At 42.1% G+C, this 15,509-nt stretch overlaps 1 protein-coding gene across 2 annotated transcripts in view; it reads right to left on the reverse strand.

Moving 5' to 3' along the window:
* LOC134459362 (pikachurin-like) overlaps window positions 1-15,509 on the reverse strand; it is a 57,260-nt gene that overhangs the window by 36,346 nt on the left and 5,405 nt on the right. For both annotated transcript variants that reach the window (XM_063211698.1, XM_063211699.1), the window contains 5 exons: window positions 7,149-7,235; window positions 6,670-6,696; window positions 6,253-6,370; window positions 5,166-5,301; window positions 861-1,024 (listed from right to left, as the gene is read on the reverse strand). In XM_063211698.1, the coding sequence (XP_063067768.1) occupies window positions 861-1,024; window positions 5,166-5,301; window positions 6,253-6,370; window positions 6,670-6,696; window positions 7,149-7,235 (532 nt within the window). The remainder of the gene's footprint in view (window positions 1-860; window positions 1,025-5,165; window positions 5,302-6,252; window positions 6,371-6,669; window positions 6,697-7,148; window positions 7,236-15,509) is intronic.

A 15,509-nucleotide genomic window follows, 5' to 3' on the forward strand; every position in this document is an offset into this window, starting at 1 on the left:
AGAGAGAGAGAGAGAGAGAGAGAGAGAGAGAGAGAGAGAGAGAGAGAGAGAGAGAGATGTGTTAGTCACACATTCAATGAAATGGTCAAAGTCTCAATGTTGCACATGCTGTAGTGTTTGGACTTTGGGTGACTTTTTTGAAGTCCTTGAAAAATGGAAAAATCACAGATGCCATATCGGAAGACAGCATCTGAACGTCGGAGGATGCCAACACATATACAGCTCACATCCCAACCACATTTCCACACTTGGCATACAATGGAATGAAAAATATGCAGAATGAAGATGGAGGTATTCAGGACAGGAAATAACAGAGAGGAGAGAAGAACAGGCAGATAAGAAAGAACGACAGATGGACAAAAAGAAAGATGGACAGAAAGAAATAAGGAATGAATTGAAGGAAGCAAGAAAGAAAGAAAGAAAGAAAGAAAGAAAGAAAGAAAGAAAGAAAGAAAGAAAGAAAGAAAGAAAGAAAGAAAGAAAGAAAGAAAGAAAGAAAGAAAGAAAAGAGTATCCGCTTTCATGAATGGCAAATATCTCCACCTCCATCTAGTCTGAATAAATATTATATTCTACTAGAGTAGCACTGATATGCTTACATAGTAACAGACCATTTTCCTACTGGCACTCCTAAATAAGCCTGGGAAAGCCTGGGCTCTGTGGCATGGTAAAACAATTCAGTGTAGACTTTGAAGTGAGCAATATCTACCGTGCGGGGGAGACCAGAAGTTCACTGTTAAATGAATCCACAGACACGCATCATCCAGCCCTAGCTGCCTCGTTACTTTTTAAATGCCCTCTCCAGGCTTTATATGAGCATGGTGTGGTTAGTCGTCATACAGCATGGCTAGGTTACTCACTGAGAGTCCAAATGCCATTGGTGGAGCTTGGGGGGCTAGCGCCGTTAGCATTGACAGCCTGCACCATGAATTGGTAGAGTGTGTCGGGACTCAGGCCTCGGAGGGCCATGGAGGTGGTGGGCACAGGCACACGGAGAGAGGTCCACTCCGCATCCACATCCGGTCTAGGGCGGGAAAGCATGAGAATCACTTTAAATCACAAGACTCAGACAGAGAGTGTTAATACAGGAAAAAAAGTTGTGTTAATTCAACTCACAGTCAGATTTAAAATCCCCTAAGTGTTGAAATAGTACTAACATTTGCTGTGCTTCATCTAAGAATTTGATGCATCTAAACCAGGAACGTACTTTATTTCTTCTAAAAAAATGTTCAAACACATGTTTTAACACAAAATGACTATTAACTGTGCTAAAAGTAGACATTGGAGAGCAGACATAAGCGTGGGTGAGATGAGGGACATGTTATCTAAACAAAAGGACTTCTTAATCTTAGGGCTCAATTCATCTAAACTCACTTGTATTAAACAAAACAAAACGCCACATCCTCCAACAGAAGGTTTTACATTTTACAAAGGTCTATTTAAATGGATGGACGTCTTATATTACAATCTGTCCCAAATGCACAGATGGCAGAGGAGACATAAGCATGGGCGAGATGACATCATGTGTAAGTTGAACCTACCCAGGATCTACATTTTCCTCTGAGAGGGGGATTTATATGGACTTCCCTGTCCTTCACATTATTCACTCAGGGCCCAGATCTATTCTGCACATGCTTAATCTCTTCTTTTCATTTCATAAAGCAGAGGCTTGCAGTGTTAATCATAGCATGATCATAAACACACATTCATCATGCGTGCTTGCAGACATATTTGTATCATCAATTTAAATCATCAATTTAATTTAATCATCAGTTTACAAGTAAGTAAATCAAATCATGATAAACTCACAATTATGATGAATGCTTACTCTCTTGTTCATATCATCAACATGAAAAAGCATAGGTTTGCACATTTAACCAAATTATGTTCAAACAGTACTGTACATACACATGGCTAATCATGATGACATTTGTAACTCTTCCATGGCACTCACAAACCTATCACATACCTAACACAAATACAGTATATGAAAAAGATACCTACTTTTTTCTAGAAACACAAACTTACATTTTTGAGTAGGCAATACAGGCATAGATTTAAAATGCAGCGGTAGGCCTAAAATAAAGGTTATCTAATCTTGCAGCCTCCAGTGGGAGAGCGAGACATATTTTCGACGGAATGCGTAGCTTCGGAGATGGGTGGCCCCACATACAAATCCCTTTGGGAACTTTTTTTTCTGACACATTTTTTCCCCCTGCGAGAGGCGGCTTTGGGAGGTGCCTTGTTTTTGTGCTTTTTGTAAGGTCACAGTCAGTTGTTTGTCGTCTTTGGTCTACTCTCAGCCATGCATGTCCTAGCACAGCCTAGGCCGGCTCGTCCCCTCACACACACACCATTTGTTTAGCTTATAAAACTCTTTGCTGATTCCTTTCTGGAGCAAATCTGACTTTGTAATTGCCATGTTTGTCCAGAACCTTTCAGAACGTGGCTCACTGTTCTACCCTGTGGTTACAAGCTGGAGGTACGCAGGCAGCGTTCACAATCTTGAGTCCTCTGTAACACTACATGCACCTTCCTTCACACTATACATTAGGACAAGCTATACAAAAGAAATGGCACAATGTAATACTTTGTATGTATATATCATATTGCATGATAAGATGTGTATGTAAAAACAATCAAGAGACGTCTGCAAGAGCCTCTAACACTATTACTTGCAGCTACGTGTACGCTCTAACACTATTACTTGCAGCTATGTGTACGCTCTAACACTATTAAGTTGCAGCTAAGCTTCAACTCTTAAGACATGGCCCCATGCATCAATGTGCTGTTTCCAGAATGCCAATGATGAAGTCAGAATGCATTACTAAAGGTCCTGTGTAGTGTCATAGTGGTGTAATACCATAGCAGTAAAGTCTTCTCAGCGATTATTACGACAGTCCACTGGTGTGCGTTATTTGGTTACTTTTAAGGCCGCAACCCACTTTCCCAAGCCTAACCCTAAACCTATAAGAAAATGTGTAGAAATGTGAGAAAATTATAAGAAAATGTGTGTCTCCGATGAATACATTAATGTCCAGGAGCGCATAATGACAGCAACACCCTGCCGTACACAAACAGAAATCACATCAAACACATCACCATCACAAGCTCAGCACACCAGTGCAAAGAAGAATATCTCAATGCCTCTAGACATCCGTGAATGCAACTGTCAGTGTGTGGGAGTGAAAGAATCCACTTTAATGAGATGTGTGTGCCACTACTAACCCTCCCCTTCTACACGGCTGCTGAATATGCCCACACGAACCCTGTTGCGGTGACAGCACGGGCGCCTCTTTACACCCCCCTTCCTCTTCCTCTGAAATCTAAATTTAAATGTCTTCAGGGGTCGCACCCATTCAGCAGCTGACCATTCAGCCGACAATGGTCGTCTTTTTTGCAAAACTGACAAACATCTTGTCTGATCCGAGTGTGTGGTCCCATCTCTTCGGGGCATCTATGCAAGGGGGCGCTTTCTAAGCAACGGCACAAGATGGGGGCCTCTCTCTACGCTGGATATCCTTAGACTTCATTGAGAGCCGTGATTCACCGCGGAAGCATTCAAGCTATGCCCCATGCTTTGATACTTTTTCGTCGAAATGGGATACAGGCGCATAAGCGGCACACTGCACTCCTGCCTGCCTGCCCTGCCTGTCTGTCTGTAAGAGACTTGTCAGTTGTGATGAAGAACAAAACTGGACAAACTCAATGGTTATCCAACGTGTGTGTGTGTGTGTGTGTGTGTGTGTGTGTGTGTGTGTGTGTGTGTGTGTGTGTGTGTGTGTGTGTGTGTGTGTGTGTGTGTGTGTGTGTGTGTGTGTGTGTGTGTGTGTGTGTGTGTGTGTGTGTGTGTGTGTTGTGAACCTGTTCTGTACAAAAGTGAAGAGTGCATGCATATGTGGATTGGACATAAGGCGTACAGGGCATTTGCCCGGTGGACTGTTGGTGATTTTGGCCTGGCCCTTCCCTCAATGCAGTAGTATCAGTTGTTATGCTGCTACAGCTGACCTGTCAGAGTCAGATTTAGATGTTAATCTTGCCTGTTGTGGTCAAAATAGTTCATAATGATGGCTAAAAATATTGTCACAGGCTTCATTGTCACTCTCAATAACTGGTGGACCGGGCTTGGCCGAAAATGCCCGGTCTGATTTCTCGTCCCAGTCCAGCTCTGAGTGCATGCAACTCTGAATTTGCGGTCTCTATGAGAAATACATTCAAGTTGGCAAGTCTGCGGCAATGACTATTCCAAATAAACATCCATCTCCTCAGCGGCTTTAACTTTCTTCTCTTCCCATTTTCTTTTGGCTTTCATCATTTTCCTTTCGCTCTTTTGATACCTGAGAGACGGTAAGGTGTTTCCTAACACCAGACACTTCCTAGTGAACTGTTTTAAGTTAGCATTTTACAACGTGTTTAAACAGACAAGGCCAACTCCAACCTTCATGATGTAAACATCGTCCTCTGCAAGCTGTACTTAAAATCTCCAAACAGCATCAAGGAAAAATACCCAACAATTGAGTCTCCCTTTTGGTTGGAGTGGGGCATGGCTATTTATCCTTTCGGCCCTTTTCAGATAATAAAAGAGGCAGCAGGAAGTATACATTTTCCCTTAGTTGGACGCGAGCCACGATTCTAGTTAACAGACGACATTCATTTATTCGGAAGGGGCCGTGCCAATGTTTGTATAGTTTTTTGAACGTTGCCAAATTCCACATTCTGTTCTTAGTTACTCGACGCTTTCTACTGTAGCTCCAGAGAGAGCGGTTGTTTCTAAATACAATGAGGGTTAAACCAAAAGCCAACACGCATACTCGATATAGCAGCAGGCAATGTTTACTGAACTGGAAAATTAACATTTTCAGGTTTTAAAACTGAAGGGGTATGTTTATGTGAAATTTAGTGTATGTCAAATGAGTATGAGTAAGTACCTCTCCCTCTCTGTGTGTCTCTGTGCGTGTCTGAGTCGGTATGTATAAATTAGTTTGTTTGCATGTGTGTGTGGTGGTGAGGTAGTAGTGTTCAGGGTCACGGTTTTTTTTTGCTACTGTACCTTCCTCTCCTATCACCTATCACGTCATAAAAATACATGACTGTAAAATGTTGCGTGCCTATGGACTAATTTCCCTTCTTTTCACTGTAAGTGACGATCAACATGTTTTTTTTACCTAGTATAGGAAACCAGGAAGTGCTGAACAGGTGACGCCCCATCACTTGCACCCCGTTTCCATGACAGCACGATTTCAGTGTGAGATGCTGCTACCACATCCGGGGCTGAGGGGGGCGATGGTCTGAGGCATCTCTCTGTGGCAAGAGGAGACAGTGAAGAAAACACAGACCAGTGAGTGCGCTGCAATATGCGACCTTGCCTCCTCCAGTTGCGCTTGTCTCCTCGTCCCGCCTCCTGGCCCCTCCTCCGTGGAGAAAACGATAAAGTTTCCCAGCTTTTGAGGGACTGTTTTTCATTCACCATCCCAATTGCAAATGAGAAAAAGACTCTACAATTGAGCTTTTGCAAGATACTGAAATATAATGCTGTTGTCAGTGATGTCATCATGACATATTACTTCCTGGTACGAGGAGAGAAGCAAGTGGAGGAGGCAAGTGGATTAGGCAAGGTCGCATATTGCAACGCACTCAGTGACATACAGTACATTGCCTCCAACAATAACGCAATAAAGTAATATCACAGCTGAGGAAAAACGTTTTCACCTTCGGTTCCTACGTAAAGGTTGGAAGTGACATTATCTCATATAAAAATACTGTACCAAGAGAAGCTCATGCTTTTTCATATGTTTTAGTGTGGTTTCAAACCATGGGCCAAGACGATCCAGAGTTGCCTTTTCTGGCTATTCTGTACTTAATATCCAGCCTTGTATAATATAGTGAGCTAATATACAGTAATATAAAACCTGCTGCAATGGTGCCAGGAAATTACAACTCCAATAAATGGGTGTACGACTTCAAATAAGCTCAAGATGAAGAAAGGTCAGTGAAGCATTAACAATTATTTTAACTTGTAAAAATCCAATAATAAACACTTCCATCAATCACACACAACGGAAAGAAAAATAAAGTAATGATTGAAAAAAAAGTTAAGTACTGCAAAATACTGTCCATGGCACACACACAGTTATTTAACAAAGTAGGTTGAACTGACATGGGCACTTACATCCTCCATTTATTTGGTTTCCTCAATGGAGTGCACACATCAGCACAACGTTTGACGTGGTGGTTTGTGTATGTTCCTCTTACCGTGAGAGGCTGGAGTAATATCCCTTGGCATGCTGGGCCGCCCCTCTCCTGCCCACCCATAGGCCAATAAGGTCACATGGTACTGGGTATCGTTCTTCAGATTGGCCACCTCCATACTCTGACATGTAGATACAGAGAACACATGAAGTGAAATCATAATCACTTCACTGTAATCACATTGCATTGTTGGTTCCACTTTCGTTGACGTGGTTTATGGAAAGGTGGCATGTATGGCATAAGAACGAAATAACATGTCCGGAACATGAATCACACATCATTTGTTATCATAAAGTGTAATTCGGTTTTTGTGATGTCAAGTTGATGTATTGTTTAACATTGGCACAAGTGTACTGGCCCAAACTACATTGGGCACGTTTTGTGAATGAATATTCAACACAGTCATAAGGGTTTACTTACAAATTCAGCAAGCCCGTCCCACGGTACCTAAAAAGTGGGAGAAATGTATCAACATTATGTAACCACCAAGGAAATGGGATTCACATCAATGGATCACATCACTATAGCCAGTTCGGAGTCAGATGGTTGTTCTGATATGAAAGCAGCAACATCGTCCTTCTCGAGCAGATGGATAATAAAAGTGTCCATTTAACTCCAAATAACAGCTATGTAATTTCCAAAATGCAATTGAATACCATAATGTACTTTTCACACAGTAATGAGGTGATATAACATCATACAATAAGAATGAGGAGGGAAAACCATGGGATTTTAGTAGAGCACTCACAGGCAGCTAACCCTGACTGGTATGTATAGCACTTGGAGCTTCAGTGGCTTTGCAGGTTATGTAAAAAACAGCTACTGTAAAGGGACAACATGGACAACCACAGAAGGTCTCTTTTAACACATAAAAGCAGTTGATATGAGGAGCTCCTTACCCCTTTTAAGGTGTCTGTGTTGACTGGAACATTGTGTGCAACAGGTTCTCCCACAGGACTGCTGATTTTTACTTCTGTTAGGAACACCTAACAAAACACACACAGGCAGACCAAACAGGCAGACAAAAAGAGATACAGTAAGCATACAGTATATAGTGCATGCATACATACATACATACATACATACAGTCCCAGGAAAAAGTTTGTACACCCTTTGAATTTTCTTACATTTCTGTCAAAATTGATCATAAAACATGGTCTGATCTTCCCGGAAATCTCAAGAAGGAACAATCAGAGTCTGCTTTAATTAATTCCACCCAAACATTTATATGTTATCATATTTTTATTGGTCATAAGGCCATAACATTCACAGGAGAGCAGGGCATAAGTAAGTACACCCTTGCATTAAGTAGGTTTTAACCCTCAGTTAGTTGCAATATCATCAACCAGACTTGTCCTGTAGTTGCAGAACAGATTAACAAAACAATCTGTTTGTATCTTGTCTCCTTCTTCTTTAGAGAACTGCCTCTCGTCAGCAAGGTTTGTGGGATGTCTGGAGTGCATAGCTTTCTTGACTTCATGCCATATAATCTCAATTGTTTTTTGTCAGGGCTTTGACTGGGCTATTTCAGAATCTGTATTTCATTATTATGAAGCCATTCTAAAGTCGATTTGCTTCTAAAGTATGGGTTGTTGTCACATTTCGGGACCCATACTCGTGTGTGCATCAACTGTGTGACAGACTTCCTCACGTTTTCTTTCTGTAAAATATCACAATAAACTTGAGTTCATTGTTCCACTGATAATAGCAAACTGTCAAGGGCCTGAGGCAGCAAGGTAGCCGCATATAATGATGCTCCCGCCACCAGGGCCGCTGACAGCTTTGGCTGGGCCCGGGACAAAATTTTCTCAATGGGCCCCCCCTCCCAACACCAAAAAAGCCCCCCACCCCTCCTCATCCCTGACGGTCCCTACACAAAATAGTCTAACGCCCAACCACAACCACGTACTGTAATTCCCTTGTGCAGCTCCAAAACACACCACGTCGGGATGACAAGCCCATTTATAACGGATAGCCTAATGTCGAGAGGAGTGCGGTGTCCAGTTCAGATCTAGGAGATGTGGACCATTTCTTGTCCTCGTGAGTATGTGGACCATTTCTTGTCGCTGTTTATGTGCTAGCCAGCAGCTAGTGGCTAACTTCGCGTCTGCTGTTCTATAGGTTGTGATTCCAACTTGGCGTCTCTTACTTGGCTAGAGTGATCTCTTGCTTCTCCACTGGCAAGGACTTCGGTGGACAATACCAACGGTTACCTTGCGCATTTCCCGTCTCCTGCACGCCGGTATGTATTATAGTGGGTTAGCTTGTGCCTTTACCCAGCCCTGACTGTTTGTTTTCGTACCATGGTTGCTAACGACGGCCATTATTATGGTTTCAGCGTGTGGTCGCTACCGGCGCCTCGGCCGTGTACCTCTGTATTGGCACTCCGACTGTGAGAATCGCGCATCGGTGCACCCTCATCTCCGGGTAAGGTAACCTCTCGGCAGCAGAATCGTGTCATAGTGGGTGTCCTGCTAGCTTGGCTAACGCTCTCCTCCTCCCTTGCAGGTTGTATCCGAGTGGCCGTGGTCAGACACACCACGCGTTTAGGTGCACGAGCGGCGACTTTTAGCCCCGGTTGTGTGGTGCCTCTGGAAGCCGGGAACCCGTATCTCGGCTGCTGCTCCGGCCTCGGGAAATTGTACGTTGGTGCGTGTGAGTGTGTGTGGGGATACCTAGGGGACTGCACTGAGCTGAGCCTCTGGGGTTGGTTTACCTCATGTTTTGATTTTCGTTTTCTTTCGTTTGCTGTGCCTAATTTCCTTTTTTTTCATTATTTCATTCAATTATCTAATTTCTTATTTAACTGCATGTGTTAATTGGATTTTGATTTATTTTGCATGGTTTGCTATGATTTCTTGTTGTTTCTGTTTGCCGTGGATTATTTCTGTTTGTTGTGAACTATTTCTTTACTTTTTCTTTTGTTAATCCTGAGGTGTGCCATTCGCCCTATTGTGTTAGCCGTGCCAGCCCCTAGTGGCAAAGTATGACAACCTGAGTGTGGGTTCTAAGGCCCTAGGCCTACCAGGTGTGTTGTCTATTGTGAATTAGTGAACATACTTTGGGGCAGGTGTTTACAGATCCGCGGGTGTGGTGGCAGCACGCCCACCCCCGCACTTTACTGTTAACGTGAACATACTTTGGGGCAGGTGTTTATAGATCCGCGGGTGTGGTGGCAGCACGCCCACCCCTGCACTTTACGAATTGTGAGTAACTTTTTATATTTATTGCAAAGAGTGAGAATACATATTTTTATACTGAAAATAATAATAAAGATTTGAATTATTAATTGTCACCACTGTCTCTGCCTCCATTGTGCACGAACCTGTGTTTGCCTGGTAATCTATTGTGCGGGTACATTGTGTGTTGGTCCGGGGTATCTGTAACTACCCCTAATTAATTTCCTCCGGGGGCTCCACCCCCGGGGGTGGCGTAGTCGAACTACTTCCTGTAACGGTCTCGCCCACTACATAAACAAAAACTTATTTACAACCTTACGGATATGGACTGAGTGGAGTTATGGTTTTCAAAATGCTATCACAATAAAATCCACGCTGTTGTATTACTTAAGCTCATGAATAGCACATTTTTCATCACATCGACCATTTTCACTTGACCAAGGGGAATCATGTCAAGGACGCGTATATGTCCGCTGAACTTCCAGAGAGGGGAAGGCGGGGCACATTCATCTTGCGAGAGTCAAGTTCACCGCAATCAGAACCGAAAGTTACAGGTTACCCCAAAACGACACCGTTATAACCCATTCGTTACATTCAATTCTAGGCTATCTAAATGTCAATTTCACACGTTGACATGCCACTGGCTTATTTTAAACCAAATAAGTTTAAACCAGAGTCGAGTTACACTGGCTGTAATTCAGCTGACCGGGGATGATTCTCATATCAATTCAGCCTGATTGGCGTGCGCGTGCCTGCCTGAAACTTTTGATTTGGACACATAATTGCAGAGTAATGTGCATATTCATAGATTCAATTACCAGGCGCGGAGTGGCCGTCGGGAGATCGGGGACTTGTCCCGGTGGGCCGCGGCCGTGAAATGTAATAATGCAGCCGCACTGCGTTCTTAACCGGCCCATACATTTTGACATTGAACTTATTGGCACTGACTTCCCACTCTCCACTTCCCTGTATTTTAATATTGCAGACTAGCCAGTATTTATACCGCATACCAGACGGCAATACCTCACTGATGGTGTCAAACAGTAAATTGGCCACACCCCTTCTCTACTGATAATTTTCATACACCGTAGATCGCGGAAGTTTACAAGATCTTAGTAACACAGTTTTGTTTTCAGTATTTGAAGAACCTGTGATATGTATATTGGTTACCAAAGGATGGAAATATTAATAAATTATGATTTATTTTCCGATTTCCACACGACTGTTACAGTTTACAGTCTTTCCAGTCCATTCACTTGCTCTGTGGTTATTGACTTGGGTTACGAACAGACTCCACCAAGTGGTAAGGAAGAGAACTGCGCCTAACAGAAGCAATGGGTTTTGTTTTGATTTTTTAGACCGTCAGTATATCTCCTTATAGTCGAAATAATATTATTATCATACATATATTTATATGTGGTACATTTAGGATGTAGCCTATGTCTGAAGAAATGGAACAAAATAATTACCACACAAGATTCTGATGTGACCAGTGCTGGGTGTGTAGCCTAAGCTGTGGATTAAAGTAGAGTGATTGCAAGAAACAAAGACATTTGCTGCGACGAAGACAGCGTTTTAAGGTAGGCGTTTGGTTATACATTTTGTTGACTTATGGTTGTGGTTTGAAGTAGCTATTAGGTTTGGCTTATTTTCTGCATGGTGGGTTTATTGCACAATGTAGACAGACTTTTTGTAAGCTATTATACTATATTTTGTAAGCCTACTCTTCTAAAAATCCCCACACTCAAAACTTTGTGCCCATGCTCATCCTGTCTTCCTTAAACGATATTTCAATTTCAAACTGTCAAAATGACAGTGGAGTGCACATTTGCATGGAACAGTAGCGTGATGTAGCCTAACCTAGTAGGCCTATGGATGCTTTGGACTGTTATGATGGCTCCAGTGGTGTAGTCTACTTTTTGAAGTGGGTATACTGTATATTTGAGCATTTTTTGATGTGTGTATAGTCTACTGTATATATTTGTGCTATTGTAAATAATGGATCAATCAATTTTAAGTGGGTATACTGTAATCCCTGAAATTTTGAAATGGGTGCGTACCTGCGTTTTACGTAGACTACACCAATGGATGTGCATTTCATCAAGGTGTAGGCTACAATTCTCCACTTCAGGTTGATATTTTGACAACACTAATGTCCACATGTAGTACGACTGCAGATTTTGTGGCTTTTGTCTTTTTGGTTAGGAAACCATGTTGTTCGCTTTGTTTGTTTGTTTTTTTTTTGTTTTTTTTTTAAAAAGAGGGCCGCCAAGGGGAAAATTCTCCCGGTGGGAAAAGGTGGGCCACTCCGCCCCTGTCAATTACATAGGCGCATGAAACACATTGTTATTAAGCCGTTGCGGTAATCAAATTATTCGATACCCCCTGTCTCTCTGATACTGAATCCCGTGTGACTTGCTCACTGCCTCCTGTGCCAATGATAGGCTAGCCTACTTGACGACGGGGCTGGAAAAAGTTTGCCGTGTCTTACCTGGATCTGCTGCACAGCTGCTTTTACTGGTGCCTGCTACATCATTCCAGTCTTTCCTGAAATATTTAGCCAGAGAACCCCTCAACCTTTTGGCTTCTTCCTCTCTTTTTCGTTTTTCCTTCTTTTCTGCGCTCCTGACTTGTGCATGTTTACTAAATGGCTCGCGCACACTGACCACTTATCGAATGCTGTCGTCTTTTTTTCTAAAAAGACAAATCCATTTTGGAATAGGGGTGATAGGGGGTTATTGGCCGTTTTTTCAAGGGCAATGAAGACAAACATCTATAAGTAATTGTTTGAATGCAAATAAAGCACCTTTCTACCCTAAAAAACAACACATTTTGAAGTGAACATATCATAATTGAGCCCAACGTCATGGGGGCCCAGTTATGGGCCCCCCTCTATTCCAGAATTCCCAGGGCCCGGGACAAAAAGCCCTTTAGTCCCCCCCTGTCGGCGGGGCTGCCCGCCACCATACTCAGAAGAGGAGATGTAACCAAGAAAAGCTAAAAATGGGATTCATTCTGCCAATCTAGAATTAATGGGGTTTCTGTCCAAAAAAATATTGCTGCACCTTTGAGGTTTGCGAAAAAGCATTTATATGCTTCATAGAATTACTGCAAAATATTCTGTTGACCAACGTTGAAACCAAAGTTGAATTGTTCAGGGGAACACACAATGTCATGTTTGGAGGAGAACTGGAGAACCACACCTTCACCAAAACATCATCTCCACCTTTGAGTATGGTGGCGGGAGCATCATTATATGTGGCTACCTTGCTGCCTCAGGCCCTTTTCAGTTTGCTATTATCAGTGGAACAATGAACTTAGAAGTTTATTGTGATATTTTACAGATAAAAACGTGAGGAAGTCTGTCACACAGTTGATGCACACAAGAGTATGGGCCCTGAAATGTGACAACAACCCATACTTTAGAAGCAAATCGACTTTAGAATGGCTTCATAATAATGAAACACACATTCTGGAATAGCCCAGTCAAAGCCCTGATAAAAAACAATTGAGATTATATGGCATGAGGTCAAGAAAGCTATGCACTCCAGACATCCCACAAACCTTGCTGACGAGAGGCAGTTTTCTAAAGAAGAGGGAGACCAGATACATCCAGATTGTTTTGTTAATCTCATCTGCAACTAGAGGAAACATCTGGTTGAATTTATTGCGACTAACTTAGGGTTAAAACCTATTGAATGCAAGGGTGTACTTACTTATGCCTTGCTGTCCTGTGAATATTTACATCTTATGGCCAATGAAAATATGAAAACTTGTAAATGTTTGGGTTGAATTAGTTAAAGCAGACTCTGGTTGTTCCTTCTTGTGATTTTCGGGAAGATCAGACCATGTTTTATGACCAATTTTGACAGAAAGGTAAGAAATGTCAAAGGGTGTACAAACTTTTTCCTGGGACTGTACATACATACATACATACATACATACATACATACATACATACATACATACATACATACATAGCCTACATAGCCTACATACATACATACATACATACATACATGCATACATACATACATACATACATACATACATACATACATACATACATACATACATACATACATACATACATAGGCCTACATACATACATACATGAGTGGTTGACGTTTAAGGGCGTAACACAATAAAAAAAAGTTATTCCAATTCCTGAAAAAAATTATGGAAAAGATGGAAAAAAATGAAAAAAAATAAAGCACTAAGTGGCCCGTGGAATTTCGCCTAATTTTTGCCATTTTTGGGAAAATGTGTACTGCATCAACACATTTCATAGGCATGTCACATCGCAGGAAAATGAAGTCACACCACAGGGAATTCACTGCATTATGGCCATTTTAATCCTTTTGTATACATGACTGACATCTGAGCTCATGCAAACTTGATAATGATATTGTGTTTAATCTTAATATGTGTTTTCATTTATAAAAAAAACTTTTTTCCCTTCTATAAGAGCAGTCACACCACAGGACACCATAAAATGAACCTAAGCATTGTGTGAGAGAAACATTGCAATATGAAGACATATTAAGAGGTTAATAGTCACCTTAAACTTCCAAAGCACTCCACAGTACTGACTGGTTTGGAGCCAGTCTTTAAGACCCTTGTAGTTGGCCTTGCAGCTACCCGTTCACAAACATTGACATACATGTCACCCCACAGGACGCAATTTGTGTTACGAAATTGAACTTGTAGTTAATATTACTGTCTTGAGTTGTTTTCACATTCACATATCTTAATATTAAGTTTATATTTATGCAATCATGCCAAATGCTTCATACATTATTCAAAATGTTGTTGGTTAATTTCTATATATATTATATTCCAGGTTTCATTAATGTTAGTCACACCGCAGGATATTTGACATATAAACCTTTACATAAATCTTAACAAAAATGTTTCTTCTCATCTAAGACTAATATGAAACATAATGTACCACATCCTCTTTCATTGACATTTGTTTTTTGAAAGAAGAATGAAAGTTTTGTAGGTTTTTAACCAATGTTACGAAAAAACAAGGCATCACGTCAACCACCTACATACGATATATAGTACATTCATACAGTACATACATACAGACAAAAAGAAATGCTGTTAACAAACATACAGACAGATGAATGGACAGAACAGACAGAAGCAAAGAGGCAGACAGACAGAAAGATCCTCAACGAATCGTTGAACAAGGCATGCAGACAGACGATGAAACAGACAATCAGACAGACAAATAGAGAAAAACAGATGAACAAACAGTAAAAAATCGGTTGACCAGACAGACAGAAACAAAGAGGCAGACAGGCAGACAGACAAACAGACGCTAAGTGAGACATTGAATTCATTGAGTAGGACATTCAAGTCACTCCCAGTCCTCATGAAGGCAGCTCTATTCATCTCATCTACCACAGTCTGCTCTTCATGATGGCATTGTGGCTCCGCCATTATTGCGACAGATTATTTTTCTTCCCCCACACCCCTTTTGTCTGGTCTCATAAGCAGCAGCACTGTACTTCAGCAACGTTGCCTTCACGTTCATTTCCATGCGACCCTGCCAGTCTTAATGTATTGCACGATTCCCCCAGAAAAACAAGGGGACAGACCCACAGAGAGATTGGACATGCTTTGAGCGCCGCGCCATCTCCATAGCTCAGCAGCCACGGCCCCAGGGCTGTCGCAGGGAGACGTGGGAAAAAAAACATGAACTAGCAACATCAGTGGAGGAGTGTGAGGGATGCAGACTAATGCTGGGACTCAGTGGCACAGTCTCTCTCTCTCTCTCTCTCTCTCTCTCTCTCTCTCTCTCTCTCTCTCTCTCTCTCTCTCTCTCTCTCTCTCTCTCTCTCTCTCTCTCACACTCACACACACACACACACACGCAAACAAACACACATGCACGCTAACACACACACACTTCCATTCAATGGCAATAAGTGAGTGGGCGACAGAGTTAACAATGAGACCTCAGCATAGCCCCCAGACATCCCCAAAATGCCCCACATGCCCCCCTCACCTCACCTGCCCCAGAACCCAGACCCCAGACACACCCTGCCGAGGCAGCACCAGCGGGAGCAC

The sequence above is a fragment of the Engraulis encrasicolus genome, chromosome 12 (genome assembly GCF_034702125.1).
Source record: "Engraulis encrasicolus isolate BLACKSEA-1 chromosome 12, IST_EnEncr_1.0, whole genome shotgun sequence".
Lineage (NCBI taxonomy): Eukaryota > Metazoa > Chordata > Actinopteri > Clupeiformes > Engraulidae > Engraulis > Engraulis encrasicolus.